Source organism: Poecilia latipinna, unplaced genomic scaffold, assembly GCF_001443285.1.
Source record: "Poecilia latipinna isolate Pla-1442-1.1 unplaced genomic scaffold, P_latipinna-1.0 Scaffold848, whole genome shotgun sequence".
Classification (NCBI taxonomy): domain Eukaryota; kingdom Metazoa; phylum Chordata; class Actinopteri; order Cyprinodontiformes; family Poeciliidae; genus Poecilia; species Poecilia latipinna.
The window spans coordinates 96,872-116,428 of NW_015113464.1; the positions used below are offsets into that span (position 1 = coordinate 96,872).

Genomic DNA, 19,557 nt, shown 5'->3' on the forward strand with positions numbered 1-19,557 from the left:
GCCACTTCATTGGCTTTAAGTGTCTGTGCAGATATAACCGTGCGTGCTCTACCTCTGCTTAGTTGAATTATGGTCATAAGGTTCCTACATGATTATAATTATTCTAGTAAGGTGAATATGTCAACCTCAGATTGCATAGGACAAAATACTTTGCATTGCATTGCAAGAGGTACACAATTGCCTTTGCACATGTTATTTACATAAGTAGCAGTCTAGAATATATCAACTAAATTCCATGAAAAGGAACAGAAAATCTACATCTTGTACAACAGTATAGATGAGACACAATTGTGCAAATAACACCATCATTACCCTGACATTTTCTTGCAACAAAATGAATAGTTGTTGCCAATGTGAATACAAATTTGTGATTTTTCTAACAACAAAAGCCCTATTTATTTTTCTTGGTGCTGAATAGTCGCTCTCCCATGAGTGGAGATAGGGAAGACCATGAATGTTAGCTTCTGTGATTGTACCAAGGCGGTTTCCATTGTGTATCAATGTATATTAAGGTATGTTTGATGTATGAGCTATTAAAATAGGCACTTTATAGAGGGGGCCTTGGGTATTCACAGATTTTAGGTACTTGTAGGTGGCTGTGTCTCTAACAACCATAATTATCATGGGTCCACTGGAGTAGTTTAAAAACAACCAGGATAAAAATAGTAGAAAAAGAGACAATGTCTCATGTTATGATTTTGGTTATTTGGGTCCAGGTTCCTTAATAGCAGCCGTCTGATCATTGTATTATTGGGCCTGTTCTTTCTCGTCTTCCTCTGTGCAATACATGTTTTCTGTAGGATTTAATTCAGGTGAGTTTTCTGGCTAGTGAAGCACAGCAATGTAATGGTCATTATACCTGGAATTGGTACTTTTGTCAGTTTGGGAGGGTGGTAAGTCCTGCTTAAAATAGAAAAAAATTGAATTTCCTTGAAGCTTGTTAGCAGAGGGAAGCGTGAAGAGCTCAGCAGCTAGCATGGATGGATGCCAGATTATTTCTGACTCTGGAAACTTCACAATGGACCTCAAGCAATGTGGATTCTGTGTCTCTCCATTTCTCTTCCAGGCTCTGTGAGCTGGATATTTCAAATTGAATGTAACTTACTTTCATCTGGAAAGAAGAAATTAAAGCATGGCACACCAATCCAGTAGTTTGCTTTACTAGTGGCCTTTACCTCATCTGGATTATTAGGTATGGTGTGATCCTTTTCCTATTGACACTGTTTTTGGGAGCTACTCATCTCTTTCCATAACGTTTTCCTTCCACTTAACCTTCCAACATGTTGATACAGAACTTCATTAAGAGCCAGCTTCATGGAGTCAAGTCACTGTCAAGTCAGCAGTCTCCACCATGATTGTGTATTCAATAATATGAATGAAACTATGTTTGAAACGAATAACAGTTAAGCCTTAAAATGTGTGAGTTTGACTTTAGGAATTAAATAACTATAACTTGACTTTATAGTTTCCCAATTTATTAAGATCCACCTGTATTCGTTCCACAAAGTTGATTTATTTTTTTCTTTTACTTTCTCATATTCATGTTTAGAGGATGATTACTGGTGATGTGTTACCAAAAGAGTGACTCAGCACTTCTCTTCCTGGTTAACAACCAGACAACGTAGCGCTTTTTTTCCTTCCTTCCTGGTATTATAACCGCAAACAACCATCACTCGCTATCCCGCCCATAAGCGTCACTCACTATAGCAGCGAGCCGGGGCTGATCGAGCTCACACGCTCCCGAGCTGAGCCACAGAGAGGAGCACAGAGCCGCCGCAGACGGGCTGGAGCTGGAGATCACCTCACTTTGCATGATCACATCCGCAGATCGTCCAGGATCTAAAGATGTGGACCGGCGTCGGAAAGCTCATGCTTCTACATTTGTTACTCATGGAGCTCAGCGGCCACGCTAAAGGTAAGCCACTTACTGGCTCGGAGATGGGGGGGTTTGCATCGTAGCAGTCGCGCTTCTCCGGGTTCAGGAGGGAGGAAGTCTTGTGGATCGCGTGGGTTTTGGGGGTGGGGGTCTCCGGTGCCTTCCGCGAAACGACTCGCCTGTCAAAGTGGTCCGTCTCATTAGTAGAGCAGCGCTAATGCCTCCGGTAGATACTTCAGCTGCTACAAGCATTCGGGAGATTACAATCTTAATTGTCACTTTCGTCAGGTTTTGTGAGCGTTAACACAGGTGACACGAGGTGACGGTGAGAGGAAGTGGCACATGTAAGCAAGCGGCTGATGTTGAGACTGTGGCCAGAGGAAGGCTGCCTGCCTGCGGGGATGTGATCAGCAAAGTGCTGGCTGTAAATGCTTTGTTTTTAATGTTTACGCTGCAGTTGCTAAATTACTGCAAAACACATCAACCTAAACAGATCCTTTTAAATGCCGGCACAGCGCCCGTGGTAGGCACTCATTGTTGCACTAAAGTCAACATATTGGAAGAACCGGCGAGTCATTCATGAGCAGACCGCATTACTGGAAGTAATACTTCAATATTGATTGGATCTGGATGTTACACCAAAAGCAGATACATGTCATTTAGAGGATTTCTCTCATTCCATGCTCAGAAATCGGTTACTTTGTGCAGGTTGTTCTTACTTTAATAGTTAACTTCCTGAAGTTTGAGAAATGTCATTCTATTTAAAATGGCCTTTAACCGACCCCCGAGTACATTTCAGAATCAGTTTCTTAATCTGAAATTTGAATACCACCCTCCCAAAAAAATCCTGACAAGCTGCTGTTTTCTGACACCACAGGAACTCATACCGAGTCAGAGTGTGAAATAGGGCAGTTTCAGTGCAAGAGCGGAGTGTGCATCCCAAGCCTCTGGAGATGTGATGATGACAATGACTGTTCAGACAGCAGCGATGAGGAGAACTGTCGTAAGTAGCCCAGAGTTTCTACATTCACACTTGCATTATTTTATTGATCTTTACTCTTGTTGTGTTCAGTATGAGCTTTCATTTGAATGTGTAAATACAATAGTTCACAGCTCATGAGTAACTTTTAATGAGTGAACCTGGACTGAGAATACACACTTTATTTTTGTTCTTTGGAATTCCCCTTTCAGCACAAACCTCTCATCCAGGATCAAAAGTCACATGACCAAAGGAATTTTTTTTTTGTACTTCTTACTAATTCAGATCCTCAGTAAAGCGGATTTGGGGCCTTAACTAATATTACATGTGGTTTTTATGCTTGTTTTGTTATTAACCCTGTGCTGCTGTTGATGTATGGAGTTAGATAGGTGAAATCAGGCTTACAAATACATTGCATATAGACTAAAACTGCTTTAGAGATTATGCCATGTCTGACACTTGGGGATTAGATTGCAGATTTATGTGTCATAATAATTAATGGTGAGTCATGTGGTTTTCTCTAGTTTATTAGATTTGGCTGCTTTTTGTAGTCTCTTGGTTATCTTTGTGTAGAAGTTGATAAGTGTGGAATGACATGCGATTCTCATAATATGATAATTGTTTCATGGTTTCGCTGTGTCTATGCAAACATTTACAGCAAAAACAATGAACGTAAAAAATGAAATGAAAAAATTAAGTTTTTATAACTGCTGCAAAAATATCTAATGCTTATGAGTCTTAAACTCATATTTCTAATATTAATTATTACATGATTTTTGATGCACAGACTAAAGAAAAAAAATGGAACGAACAGCCATTGAAATTAGTAGTAATTTCCAAGTGAATGGATCTATGCTATTCTATACTTAATATTACAACACATGTATGATGAGCTGATCACTCTATCTGCTCAGGTTGTTATCCTGTTGACTTCTTAACTTATAAACTTTAGTTTCAAAGTACTCTTATCTTTAATGAGAGTAATTGGTGGTGCTTCTTAAGATCTCGCACCATAACTGCCTGTGCTCTCTGTCTCTGGAAATACAGCCTGCCCGGTGCCTTCCTGTGCAATTCCATTTAATTCTCATCTCCCTTCAGTTTCTCCCGTTGCATTTCAAACGGGTCAATAGGTGAACAAAAGGCGTTTTGAACGATAACATACATTTTCTGAGCTGCTTTATAATTGTAGTCAATATTGGCAATGGCAACGGAGGAAATATTTGAAACCAGTCAGTCTCCGAATTTTGAGCAGTTAAAGTCAGAGCAAGAGGAATGTATAACACATTTCATTGGTGGCAGAGATGTTGTGGCCCTATTTACCCAAAGAGGTGCTTACGGCACTCGCAATTTCTGCAAAGTTTCATTGAGCTAGCACGCCACAGCCGTATGCAATGCTGTAATGTCAGCGATTGGGTAAAATCCTACCCATAATCACAACCAGTCTTTTCTCAGGAGCCAAGTATCCAGACCCTCTGTACAGGAGCAAAGCAAGAGATTGGCTTTTACCAGGTGCTTCCAGAAACATTCACAGCTTTGTCTTGCTTGTAAATAAAAAAAAAATAAATAAATAAAGTGTAACAGCCTTGTTTTAGACAGCAGTGAACAACATGTGTGGGAGGGTCAGCCCTGCATTACTTTGTGGATGGAGAAAACATTGCTCATTTTCCCATCTCATTAAGAGCATTTGCCATAAGAAGTAACTTTTAAAACTCTCATAACTCGATACATCTACTCAACCAATTCCCTGGCCAGAATTTAAAATGCTTAATCACTTTCATGTGTAAACAATGAAATATTTGAAATTCACCAAGGAGTAGAAATAATTGAAACCTTGTTTTTTCTCTCTTAAGTTGAATGAAGAACAAGACCGGTATTTGTGGCATGATCATAAATTGGTCACTGAAGAAGATTTAAAAGTGGTTGAATTTGTGGTTAGATGGTTTAATACTTACAATAAAGACCACATGGTTCCTCATCTTGCTTTGTTGATGTGCTGAACCCTCAAAGATTAAGAATTCTGACTGCGTCTCTGTGACTCCGGAGATTTGAGTTTCTTGATGGTGGACAATACTGGAGGTGAGGTAGAATTGGCTTTTAAAGAGCTTGCCTTCTGTCTAGCAGGTGTTGTTTGTTTTGCTTGGTGTAAGTGTTGCTCAGAGAGAATGTAAGAAATGTACCTTAAAACACAAGGTCATCCACTGTTCTTTACAGAGAGACGTTTTGTCTGTGGTGGAAATGAGGACTGTGACTTTCATCTCTCTTCACTCTCTTTGCTACATATCTTGTAAGCTTCAGATGTGGGTATGCTTCTCTCCTGGGTTTGCTCTCACTCTCTGAATCACTGCATCTTCTCAGTCTCTACCTTTATGTACGTTTCCCCTATTGTTCCCTCTCTCCCTTGCTACCTGGTGTCATTCTTTTCTTTGAAGGCACCAGCTCTTAGTCTGTGAAAGTGTCTCTTCCTAAAAGGCTGTCTCATTTCCTCTGCATTCTAGTGTCCATTAATCGACTCTCTTGTGCCATTTTTAAATCATTTATTGCTTCACCTTGACAGTGCCAATGCCAAAAAGGTTGTGGACACTCGCCTCAGATCCACAAAGAGCATCAGCTGACAGGTTGGTTGGAGATAAATCCAACAGCATGACTCTGGCTGCTGCCGTGATTCTCGTTGACTGGCAAGACGCCAGGCCTTCGAACAGATGCCAGCACTGCCGCTGCGCCCCCTCCCTAAAACCAAATATCACCAGCAAGAGCTCTGCGGAGAGGGGGTGGAGGCTGAACAGGAGAGGGAGGCGGAGAAAAGATGGGACAAATTTGACTGGGAGAAGCAAGATGGTGTAGAGCAGAAATGATGGGAGGAAAATAGGAACAGGCCAAAATGAGCAGGGAAAGTGGCCATTGTTTTTATCCTACCAGCACTTCTGTGGCTGTTTCCAATCTTTATTTCAAATTTGAAAGATAGACAGAAAGTGGCAAGGATTTCTTTCAAACACTAGAAAAGTGGTCTTACACTTGTTTTAAAGAGCGACTAAAACTGGGAGGGAAATGCATCAAGATCACAAGATGAAATTATATATTGTATATTTCTAATGCAGACTCCCTACTTTTATGTTTTACTTAGAGGGATTTATGTTGTATTTGTTGCACTTCTTAGGGCATTACTGTATTCTGTTGGGACATTTATTATAATAAGGTTAGTATGTCAGAATATGTTAACAAGCTTCTAGAGTACTCCGTTAGGTTTCTCCTGAAGTATCCACCTACCATTCTTGTAAATAAGTACATTTAAAATGGTCCTTTTGTGTTCATCATTCTACTGTTTAAGTCTTTCATCTTCCTCTTCCTCTCTCCGCTACTTCATTCTCAACACGCCTCTTGTTTCCCTGGGAGACAGTAAAGTGGTGATGGTGGTTATGGTTTTTGGTGCATTTGTGCTGTCTTTGTGGACAGTACACCTACTCACATGCATGCTTAAACATCGGAACTGTCCGTTTCCTTTAGGTTCTTCATGGCCTACATTTAGGTTGTGGAATCCTATTGAAGAAGAAGGTTGCATACTTGTTCAAACTGGTGCTTAATAGGATACAAAAAATACAAAATCATTCTGCGTTATAGCATCACAATTATCCTAAACTTAAGTTGTCATGTCCTTATCTTTGGCATAGTGGCCTTGATCAAGCAGCTTGTAAACATGTGATTTGATGGCATTTTCCATTAATATGACCAAAATAAACAGTAGCAATGATTTAGATGGTCTTTTAGTCTGTGATATTCACTATTAAGAGAAACACCTGAGACTTTTGCGTCTTGGATCACATTTTTTTGAGGGCTGTTAAGTGTTTCTAATCATATTTTCTGTTTTAAAAGGATAGGATCTATTTATTTTCCAATCAAATGCCAACACACCATTGTTAACAGTTGCTCTGCTCAGTGATCATTCTTCCATACTGAGCAGGTAGCCATTCAGCAGGTTTCCACTACGTCTACTTGAGATAATTAAAAAGCCAAATATGACATAAATTTAGTGTGAACAAACTTTGTCTAAACTTTGTGTTGTCTAAACTGATTAAATCTAAAATAACACTTGTGCTGTAAAAGAGCATTTAGTGCTAAAAATCCCCAGAAAATAGCATGCAATTTCTGTCAATCCACCATTTAAACATATCTGTGAAAGTTTCCAAATGTCCCAGGAATCAGCCTTGAAAATACTTTGTGCAAAGGTGCAAGACAAGTACAGTTGTTGCTTTATTCTGTGTCTGAATATTAATCTGTCAAAGCTTTACTCAGCGGCCAGCTAAAGCTTCTGAAAGTTTTAACCCTAAATCATAACATGCACTTGGTAAAGAACACCAACTCCTTAAGTCTTGAACCCTTTATGAACCTGGAAAACCAAGGATTGCAAAATAACTAAAAGCTGTGGGGCACAAACTCAATACCTCAGGGTGGGAAAAATGTTGTGGAGCTGTATATGAGCGTGTGCACTCGTGTGTTTGTGTGTCACAGCAAGACAATGAGTCTTAGATGGGGAGCGTCTCAGCTTCAGTCTGAGACCAACTTCCCATAGAGAAGACATCAGAACGCATTTCACGCTGCTGCCATGTGTTTGTGTGGGTGTGTGAGAGAGATCAGCCTTTCTCTCATGCACACACACACACCACCCTCCTCACACAAAGACACACACGATAGTGTTATAAGAGACTGCAGAGAAGCGTTTTAGGCGCTAAAGGCGCCTAAAACGCGCCTTTAGCGCACACACACACACACACATACATGCACAAACACATGTTGGTCACCTGCTCACACACACATGCACACGCAGACTGTTACAGCTGGGGCCAGAAATGTAAATTGAATGTGAGGTCAGAGAGACGAGGTGCATGATGCGCTGCACCGACCCAAGCTGCCTTTTCCTGGGGTAACCCCTAATCATAAGCCTAACAATGACTCTTAAATTGAAGTGACAACAAGTTCTGGTTGGCGTCAGGAAGTATGAAATTAGAATCCTCCACAAGAGGCGGATGCACCATCAAAAAGCTAATAAGTTTTGTAAACCAGCGTTAGCGTGCCATGTTAACAGCTATCAAGCCTACAGAGGAGCTTTCAGCAGGCTTTTTCCTGTCCTATTTGAAAAATTGTTTTTGCCTTTTATGTTTCTCATTCTTTTTCAAAGGAGACTCTGGTGAAATCACAAAGTTCTGTATCATTTTTAGATTAGAGATGCACAAAGAAAAGAGCTGGTGACGTTCTCAGTCGATAGCCAATCAGATCAGTGAATGCACTCTACTATTAAAAGCTTCCATGTCACTTTGAAATCAACACTCCTGTGTGTGGACACTGTTACTGAGGGAGTTGAACTCAAAAGTTAATGAATTTCATCGTCAGTGAAATGGTTTAGAATGAAGCTGGATACAAATATGAAAGAAGCTCTTTTAAAGAAATCAATTTAAAAAAATTGATTATGAAAATGTTCAGTGGCTTCGGTTCCTCATTTCAGAAAGCTTTACAGATGAAAAAAATACAATATTGTCACTCTCTAATCAGTTAAATAATTCAAAATACCTGCAAAAGTTTCCTGAACATTAAAGCAGTTTTTCTGATAGTAAAATATATTTATTTTAAGAAATGTATGTGCTGTATTTGTTTTTGTGAACCACCTTTATATATTGTATTGCAATGGGAAGTTAAAATGTGCTTTAAAAGGCACAACTGTGAGCCAGTTCATTAGGGAAGAATTTCCCAAATCCCCATTTAGGTACAGATTAAAGGAAGGAGGAAATTATGAAATTGGATTCAGCCAATTTCATAATTTCATCAGCCAAGTACTTTCCTGCTTCATTTCATACCTTTGTGTGAAGGTTTAAACTGAAAAAATTAATAGTTGAACTACTGTGAACTAGGTGCGCAGTTCACCTAGTTCTGCGCACTAGGTGAACTAGTACACACCTAGTACTGTGAACTAGGTGCGCATATGCGCACCTAGTTCACAGTAGTTCAACTATTTATATATATATATATATATATATATATATATATATATGTATATGTGTGTGTGTGGCATGCAGCTGCACTGCTGTAGTCTCCAGAGAAAAATGTCCCACTTCGGTGCTTTGGGATTTCTAAACCACAGTGGGATTCTCTGAGTTTTGGATATTTTCAGTTTGTTCAGAAATACAGAATGTCACTGACACATTATGCAAGACATGCTTGTAGATCATTTTTCTAAAGAAATATGTTTTGTTTGCAATTTCCTCCTTAATGTTATTCTTTTTGTTTAACTTATTTTTATTCCAGTTTGCTGTTGGGCTAAATCAGTGTTTCACAGCCCTGGTCATGGAGGCTCTGGATGTTTTAGATGGGTCCCTGCTTTAACACACCTGATTTCAGTTGATGGCTGATTAGAAGCTTTCGCTGAACTTCAATCATCTGAATCAGATGTGTTAAAGTGGGGAAACGTACACCGTGCTCTCAGGAGCAGGATTGAAAAACTCTGCAGGAGGTGATTAATCATGGAAAGAAACAAGATACACTCTTTTGAGAAGCATGCTGACATTTAGAAATGATTTGATGAAGAAGAGCAAGCAAAGACAATTAAAGTTTGTGAATAGGGTGGATGTCAGTGAAAAATGAACAACATGAAATAAGCAGTCAAAGTCCATCTTCAGGCTGAAAAAAAAAAACACTTTTGGCTGCATTAACAATTCTGGCATTGGGCATATTATTAATCATTGTCCTAATATTTGTATTTTTATTTTTCCCCCACCCAATGTCTAATCTTTAGCATCTTGGCCACTAAAAATATTCCTCTGATGTCTATGAAGGGCATTTGGAGCCCATCCAACTGGTCAGATGTATTAGTGAGTCTAAATATGTGACACTTGAAATATTACCTCCAATGAAATATCGCTTCTAAGCCGTCCCTTCCAATTGCAGTTTAGCAAAAAATGACGTTGTGATGGTGATTGTAAATCAATATGTCCTGCAGTTAAAGGCTGTCTTGCTTTGACCACATGTAATGTGCCTCTATTTTTGTTTTCAGAATTACTAATAAATAAACAAAAAAACCTGAATCAATAATAATAATAATAATAATAAAAAGTGATTGGGGAGGGAAACAAATCTTTTTAATACCTGAATGTCATGTACATTAGACAAAGAAAATGACAAGGTGTCCCTGCTGCACTGATGGATAAAAGGTCCAAAATGTTCTTGTTTCCTCCTTTATGACACGGTGCACCATGCTCTACAAGAGAACATTAGCCGGTGTGCTGAGTAGGTGTTGGGCTCAGCGGAGCAAAACGACAGCAGGGTAATTTTAGCTGCGGTCAGTGCTGGCCTGAGGCATTTCCTCTGACTCCTTTTCCTCCGTGTCTCCATCTGTTTGTCTTTCTTGCTCATTCATTGGCCTACACCTCTCCTTCTTCTCATCTTCCCACTTGTCTCTTAAGCCACTTTGACAGATGCACACCTTTCTAATAATCTAGAGGCAGCTGAAGATGTCTCCGTTGTACGTGACTTTACCTCCCTGGTGCTTTTTTCTGGACGGTTCTGCCATAAAGAAAAGTAAATTGGTCAGACTTCAGAACATGTTGGTTTCACTTTTAGCACAGATAGGTCTGAGCTCCTGCAGCCACTTAAACGAGCAGGCACACAGCAGCAGCCATTTAAATTGGCTGCTGATCAGCTGTTTGGAGGAATCACACAGATTGCTTTATTGAACGAAAAAATAACAACTCTGTTCAAGCTCCTCCTTGATTTAACTTTTCATAATGAGCTGCAGCATCTAATAATTTTTCCCAGCATCTGAGTGATTCGACCAAGAACAGTGACTCAACTGTTACTGATGCTACAGTCAGTCCAGATGCTTTAAGTCATAACTTAGTCTTTCTTGTCAACCTGGGGAGCTACAAAAACACTGAACACATCTGCAACTACTCTTTAAAAACATCAAAATACAGAAGAGATGGCAGCAATTATGCAGAATAAACAGGAGGAACAGTGAGTGAGTTGGAGGAAGTTTCAAAGTGGCATTAACACAGCAAGAAAACTTTGGTAATAAACAAAGACTTTATTTCAAAAGCTTTTGTTTCTCCTTTTCATTATCTTCCCTCCTCCTTCTGTGCAGCAACCGTCTGACAGAATTACTTTGTTTTTGACGCGTTACCTGGGTTTGTTTGCCTCTGCTGCAAAGTCACTCGCAGCTCAAAGTCAAACTTTGATAATACTACAATCCTCTTTCCCTAACTGTGCACGTTAAGCTCGGTGTTGGCTGGGTGCTTGTGTTGCTCCGTTATCGAGGCCCCTCCCCCAATCCGCGGCATGTGACGGGGTATCATCATGCTAATCCCCAACTCAGATTAACCGAATATCTGCTCTGCTTCCATTTTTATTATTTACAGTTGCTGTAATCCTGTTTTTCACCTTGTGCTCTGTTGCCTGTTGCATGTAGTTGGAGAGCGGCACATGAAATGACAAGTAAGAACGCTGATGAATAAAACATAACTGCTAATACCAGGCTGCTGGGTTTACACTGAGATATCACTGTGACTTCATCGTGTTGAAAAAGTTTTATACAAAGTTTGGTTTTATTTTCCCCTTCTTTCTCTGTGCATTTCTTTCAATTTCCATTTTATATTTTGTTGCTTAATTCATTACATCCCCCCCCTTTCTTTTTTTTTTTTTTTTTTATACTTTCTTGCCTGTCTTTTTTTTTTTTTTCCCCCCCACTTGCTGTGAGCACGAAAGTAAAGCGGCTGGAGTTTTAAATTTTCTGCACGTGTCTGGGCAACATGCTTTCTTTTTCAGAGAGAGAGAGAGAAGAAGAAGAAAAAAAATATATATATATTCTATTCCAACACCTGCTGACACGAAAAGATGGTGTAACATTTTTGAAGAAGTGAGAAAAAACCCAGCATTCAGAAAGTGAATGCTAGATTAAGATGTCAATTTTCTATCTCAGCACTAGATGTAACAAAGATATAGAAATACATTTTAAAAGAAAAGTCTGCATATTTCGAGATGTGGAAATGTTGAATTTAAGTTTCACAAAATATAATATACAGATAATATTACTGATTATGGCAAATTAATTTTCATTTTTGCTGTAGAATGATTGAAATCATAACCCATAATTTCCTTAACCCTCTGTTGCGTGAGTGACTGACGATACAGTCCTGGGTTACAATCAATGTGTATTTATGTTACTTTTCTTATTTTGATTCAAAATAATGTTTCGTATAATACTTTCTACTGTGTTTGTAGAACATTTCTGGCAATTTTAGAACATTTTTAAAACAAAATGACAACAGCAGCAATTTTACAACAACAATGATGAAATGTCAATAATGGACAATGTTAACATCCACTGTGTGTGTGTGTGTGTGTGTGTGTGTGTGTGGGCATGGGGGCGGGGGTGCAAAAGAGCACGTTTCCTGAAACTAGCTAGCTGACCAGGCTAGCTAACGTTACTATCTCTGTTCTATTATGCTATGTGTATCACGCATGTGAGTGTGTGTATGTGTATGATCCATCCATCCATCCATGCATGCACCATTCATCTGTGGTTGGGTCGCGGGGTCAGCAGCCTAAGTAAGGAGGCTCAGAGTTCGCTCTTGTTCCAGCTCCTCTGGGGGAACCCATGGCGTTCCCAGACCAGCTGAGAAACATCGTCAGCATGTCCTGGGTCTTCCCCAGGGCTCCTACTGGTGGGACATGCCCAGAACACCTCACCAGAGAGGCATCCAGGAGGCATCCTGACCAGATGCCGAGTCACCTCAACTGGCTCCTCTCGACATGTAGGAGCAGCAGCTCTACTGAGTCTCTCCTGGATGACTGGGAAAACTAGACACCCTGTAGGGTGTCTAGTTTTCCCAGACACCCTACAGGGAAAACTAATTTTGGCCGCTTGTATCCGTGACCTCGTTCTTTCGGACATGACCCAAAGCTCATGACCATAAACGAGGTTATGGTTGCCTAAAATGGGACAATAATACCAAATTATGGGTTTCTTTTTATTTTAAGCATAAAAAATGACCTTTGCATGACAAGTCTTTAAAAGAGTGAGCTTTGTGAAGCACAGCAAGGTACAATTTTTGATTTTCTTTCTTTTCCAATTTGACATGAGGCATTATGGATCTGACTAATGTCTTCCCAAACAAATTAAGTCCAAGTTTCCAGAAGATGTTGGCAAATTGGTAAAAGTTTTGAAGGACATTTGGTTTGGCTGTGCAAAATATTGCTTTGACTTTGTGTCATTCTGCTGTTTGGCGAGTAACATTTGACCTGACCTGACTGTTTTTGGAGAATGCTCTTAAAAATACATTTTCATGTCTTGCCACATTTCTCCATTTGCAGTTTTTCCTCCAGCTTGCCTTTAAATGAAGCTGCTAATGTTGATTTCACACAACACATCTCTCTTTCGTACACAACCCTCTCCAGCTTCTAAGCCTGGGAACGGATCATTTTTTTACCTTTAGGGGATTTTGTTTGTCATTCATTGCAGGATGTTGGAACGAGGTGCCGGAGAGGTGAGTCTCTCTTTGATGATGTTGCTCCTGCTCAGCACCGCTAGTTATCAAAAGGAGACGGTTGTGACACAAAATTATGCACACTCGCACACAAGCACAGTCTATATTTTCAACATTTTCACATTACCAGTGTAATACATCCACCTGGCGTGTGCTTCATTATAACTCTGTTCTGACACTGCTGAAATGAAGCATCTGATGGGAGATTAAAGAAAAATGATGGAGGAATGGAAATGACCACTATTTTCTCTTCTGATCTGTAGGGAAAATGTGCAGTTGCTTTTCTGATCATCTGTTGCAGAGTGCTCCATCTCTGAGTTATCATGAGAAGATTATTTGTGTTCTTGAAGTAAAAAATAGCATTAATGTGCTGTAGCTGCTGTAGCATCATCAGATATCTCAAGATCTGAGATGCAATGCCAGACTTTGGTCCGGTTTGATCGGCTTCGGAAAGGCTTGTTTTAAAGATGTTGCTTAAAGGAGCCAAATATATAGAATAACAGTGTTTTAAATGGAAATGGTCAAGTTTGCAGCATGCCATTAATGCTCAGGGTCAGACCTCCCTTCCTTTCGGTCTTTTTGCAGCCATGTGGTCATTGTGTGTTTGACCAGTGATGGCTCTCTCTCTCTGCACACCCCCATACCCTACTATGCATCATTGGACTGAGAGCTTGAATGTTTGGATGCAGGGTGACGCCTTCTCAATGGAGCATAGGGGGCCACCAAGCTCTCACAAGCACACACTTAAAAACCAAATGCATTGGTATTTTTTTTGTTCTTTGTGAACACAGAGAACAGCTGCTGTGACCCTGCATGCATCTGCTTTATCCTTTTGTGTTTAGTGCCTATCAGATCGGAGGACCTTTTTTTAGGAATTTGTCTTTAATAAACCTTACAAGTTTAAAATGATTAGTTGAAAGCTTCAGATGGCCATAATCTAATTTAAAGCCTGGTTATAGGTAATCACCCTTTAGTTCTGGAGTTTTCCAACATTGGGCTCAGAGGACCAAGTCTGAATTCTATATAAGATCTATGTTAAGCAAATGTTTATTTTAATAAATTTACCAGCAACATTGAGGCACTATGGGTAAACATTTTTTAGTTCCATCAATTTCCATATCTCACTAGCATAAAAATAACAAGTGAATCTTGAAAGTAACAGTCTCTCCGTTTCATATAGAAGAGTTTCTTGATGCTCCTTGATTATTGCATGATCCTGGCTTGTCATATTGATTGATCACTGACCTGGGAGTGTTTGATGTCTTTTGATGTGTTAACACTCTTCTTATTCTTTCATTGATTGCATCACTTTTTAAAAAGGCATAAAGTGCTGGTACCCCTCAACAACACAGTGCAGCCTCACCCTCAGTATGTGACGTTTCTTTTTTTCTTGTAACTTGTATAATGTGTGGCTTCATCTTCTTTTTATTTTGTATCCAGCAAATGGACTACAGACCCTCTGGTGTAAAGCGCTCGGATTAGAAGAGTAAAATTATTAGATTGGTAAAATTATGACTTTTTAATGTAGTTTTCAAATAAAAATTAATAAAATAAAATCTTGATAGTTCAAACAATACATACTGGGGTCTTTGCAAGTGATTTGGTCTCATTGTAGAGACTAACTTGCATATCTAGACATGGTTGAGATGTTTCCTCTGGGAAGTTTTTGTTAGTGTTCAAGAAGAGCTTCAAAGTTCATTAAGCGGTTGGACAGTTAGTCACATTTGACCACTTATTGTCTTCTAGTATGTGCACTCATCACATCTAGGATACAGAACTGCAACACTGAATAAGTTCATCTTGATACTGATGTTTTTATTCTGTTATCAGGTCAGTTGGTTGTTTGACAGCTAAACTAGAGCGCAGGGATTTTTTTTGTAACTGTTTTATCAAAACAACAATTTACAACAAACAAAAATATGCTATTTGAAAAATTCTTTACTTTAAATTTTACTTCTGAAAATGTCCTCATGATCCCATGTCTTGTTACTTCCATATGAAAACCTGACCCCGTCTTCAGGAATGACTGCACTAAAATGCATTTGGGGAATCCAGAGTATTGTCAATGGGTAAATCTTTAGTTTAAGAATATTGTTGATGCTGGGACTCCATAACTGGTGGTTTATCTGTCACTTCACATTGCTTGATGCGTGTGAATTTCTACTCTGCTGCACTCAGGTGCCACCAAGAGTAAATTCCATAACTACGTTTGAAGATGCAACATCTAATCCCTCAAAGTAATCTCTCAAAAGGAGATTGGATTCAAAGGAAACAGGCTGAGGGAACTGCTATTTCACAGGGCATATTGAAAGAGCCGCTTTAGCGTTATCAGGAGGATTTAAACCGCAAGAGACTTTAATAAATGTTTATTTATTAGTATTGTTTTTCATTACTGTATCGAATATTTGATTCTCCTCTATTGGAGTGTCTACTCCAATACTTTTTAAAATATGGTTAATTTAATAGAAGTAATAAAAGGTTATTCTTTTTGTAGTCTCCTGATTTAAATCTAAGTTTGCAAAGCAAACATCTGTCTCCACTGGATGCATTAAGAGCATTGCCTCTTGGGAAATTTTGCTGAGTCCTCTCACATGTGGAAAACCAAACCATTCAGACCACACATGCACTCGTTTGACTGAGAAAGACCCACTGACCCAGTTCTAAAAGAAGGCAGTTAAGTATAATTGGCCCATGTTGTAGTGACTGTGATGTTCTCTCCTCTTTTTCTGGATTTATTCCACCACTTTTGGCGCTGACTAGACTGCTTTGCTTCCATTTCTGTTGAGTGGCAAAGCTTTCATAAGTGATCAGACAGCTTAATTAAACCCTGACAGATTCTGGATGGAGATCCCTTTATATTTGTACCTGTTCATTCTACTTTGAAGGTAAACATCAGAGCCCTTGTAAATGTTAGACTGCTGATTCCCATTATCAAGTATAAAGTCAGGTTTTCAGTTCCTTTTGATCCACGTAAATAAAAAGATCTGGGACTCGTATCAAAACATATTTTTGTAACGCGCGACCTTCTTTAATCCCTAAAAATCTAAAGTGAACACTTTAACTGCTGAGGTTCAAAAACCCCGCTGTGAATTGAAAAGTTTCTGTTTATACTTTTTTTGTTACAACCACAAACCTCAATTTATTTGGGTGGGATTTCATTGAATAGACCAGCAGAAAGTGGTTGTATGCTGCTTTCTGATCTATGTGGCTCGTCTATTTAGGTGGGTGGTCATGTCTCATTAGGTTTGCCACTGTGCTATACTTATTTTGCGTTTTGAAAAGTTCAAAGTTTTGCATGCTTTTGAACCGTGCTTTAAACTGGTCCATGCAAGTAAACTGGCCCGACCGATCTGGCATGTTTCTTACTCTTCTTGTTGCCGTTTGTTCCCTAATGCTCTCTGTAACACAGGCAGACTAATTTCATTACTGGGGCCATTTCTGAAAGCAGTTGGTTACATTGGATTTTATTTATGAATGTCAAATTAAAATGAGAACACCACACCTTTCAGATTTTTATTTCTACATAATTTTAAAACCATCTGTGTAATTTTCCTTCAGTTTCACAATGTTTTTGTTGGTCTGTCCCTTACAATCCCAATACAAACTCCTGATAACCTGCGACTGTTGCACTGAAATGTTCAGAGGCTGTGAATAGCTTTGCACGTCCTAGTAGAACTACCAGAGGGAGTCATTTTGACCCTGTATTGGAATGACAAATATGATGTTTTTAAGGGAACTTTTTCTTCTTTTCAGTTTTTTTTATTAGTTTTTATTAAAGTAATGGGAGATAAAGTCATCCCTGAACTGTCTGTCATGTTTTATTTAATCTAGCTGAGGTTGAAAAAACACCAGAAAAACAGAGGAAATGGAAAAAATCTGATTTATGGGGATACATTTAAAATTACTGAGTAATTATTCTTACAAATGTAGAGCTCATAGAAGAGATGACATTGGGTCATATGAGGCTTCATGATGCCTGGGACCCATGCGTCTCAGTTTTACTATTTCCAATATATAATACTAATCCTGATGCTCAGAACAACTGTCTTCTCATCGCAGGCCTGCTGGAATATTTCTCTACCATATATCTAAATCTTTTTTCTTTTTTTTTTTTATCTAATATTGATCACTGACCCCATTTTCTTTGGATCCTCTGTGGAAAATGGCCTTATTCTGTCTAAACCAGAATCCTGCATACTGATGTTCTGTAAAATAAATGCAAAACTTGTTCCAGAGTTATTCTTTCACTCCAACTCATCCGTTCAGAAACTTTATCAAGCTGTAGGAAATAGTTTGTCAACCATGGTATGTTTGGCTCATGTAACCCCTTTATAGCTGACTTTGGTTTTCTATTGGATCAAGTCATGAATTTTGAGCCACAGATGGCTGAGTTGAGATGAAAGTTCCCAGTCCGGCTCCTTTGTGGTTCTAATGTTAAAAGATACTTTTTTGCTGAAGACGTTGGACTCTGTTGAAATAAAGGGTATTGATCCACCTGGCAGTTGAAAAAAACTAAATTAACTGAAGATGAGTCACTCTGTAAAGAAACTCATCCTTCTTTTCCACTGAGATTTGCTGCTTTCTCCTCATAGGGAAGTCTTTGAAGTGTCAGAAACTACACAACAGTTTTTTATTTCAACCACTTTCAGACTTTCATGAAATGAATAAAAGTATTTCTATAGGATATCTTTTTCCACAGAAGGCTTTTGAAAACAATTGTTGGATGGGCATCACTCTTCGAAAGCGAGTGTTTGACATGTTCCTTTTGGTTCTCAACCACTGATCCTGACTTTGAGGTTTCCTCTGGAGTTTCAGTCTCATTGTAAGGGCCAAATGATTAGTAATTCATGACCATTTTACGTTTAATGTCAGATTTAAAGAAGAACGGACAGTCTCAGGTCACCTTCTATAATTAAGAAACCTCACAGTTTGCTTGATTAATTCTATTCATTTTTTTGCCTCTTCTGCAAGATTAGAGAGGTATAGGAGCACAATGTCATCCTGAAAATAAGACCAAGCCTCTTTTAACTTCAATTCATGTTGTCAGAAGATGGAAATTTATGCTTTTACCCTTCAGCTTTTGCAACATAAAGAAACATTGACATTTTTGCGTCTGGGTGTGTATATGTGCATGAGTGATACTCCCCAAACTTCAAAGAGCCTCAGAGTGTTTTCATCTGAGCAAACTTGAGATGCATTGATCCATCTCTAATCACGCACTCACACCTTGCACCTGGAGAAGAAACCAGAGGGAAGATGGTATTTTTCCCCCCATCCCCCAAACTGAAAAGGCTGAGTTGAAATGTAAAGTTTGACAAGAAAGGTGTGACAGTTGTTGAAAATGTGTGAGCAAAGGCAAAAAACAGCAGGAGTTCAGCAAGAGATGGAAGGCGACATGATTATTTTTTATTTGTGTTGGCTAGGAAGGAGAAAAATTGACTCTGGGACTAAGAGTTATAGGTAACAAGGCATTTTATTCTATGGAAAAAGCAAATATTTTAGTTTTCACACAATCTGGTGATTTAATTATGGAGTTTAATCAAAATTAAAAGCTCAAGTTAAAACATATTTTTGAAATCATAAATTTATATATTTATATATATATATATATATATAATATATTGATTAGTTTTCAAATTAGTTTGGCAAATAGTTACTGTATTCCTTTACTGATTAGTTTTTAACTACAAGTCAAAGAAAATCTTCTGCACTCTTAAATTATTAAAGGTGAGTAAAAAGCCTGATCCCATCCAGCTGTTTTTCTCAGGATGTTCTGTTTCTTTTTTTTTTTTTTTTTTTTTTTTTTTTTTTTTTTTTAAAGCTTTAATTATTGCTGCGATGAAATGTCCTCAATATACAGTACAGAATATACTGGAACAAAGAAATCCTTTGGTCACATTTATCTTATAGGAATTGGCCTATGATTTGTTAAAGTGCGATTTAATCACCAACTCAATTGTACTTAAATGTGTATGTGTTTTGTGTTATTGAAATTAAGTCAACTGTATTCATTTTTTCACTTATATTTAGGGGGACAATAGGTGTGGCGCATGTTATTGTATACAAGTTTCATGAAGCTATTAATTGCTCCGTCACAGTATCCTTATCACAACTTTGGGCTACAGTGATGCTGTCATGCACTGTTTATCGGCAGTGTGTTCTGTTTTTAGAGGATTTGA

At 38.7% G+C, this 19,557-nt stretch overlaps 1 protein-coding gene across 1 annotated transcript in view; it reads left to right on the forward strand.

The window, feature by feature from the left end:
- The first annotated feature begins 1,676 nt into the window (after positions 1-1,676).
- The window catches only part of LOC106956844 (low-density lipoprotein receptor-related protein 8-like), a 151,647-nt gene continuing 133,766 nt past the window's right edge, over positions 1,677-19,557 (forward strand). The window contains exons 1-2 of the mRNA XM_015047912.1: positions 1,677-1,915; positions 2,754-2,879. Coding sequence (XP_014903398.1) covers positions 1,846-1,915; positions 2,754-2,879 — 196 coding nt within the window. The 5' untranslated portion in view covers positions 1,677-1,845. The remainder of the gene's footprint in view (positions 1,916-2,753; positions 2,880-19,557) is intronic.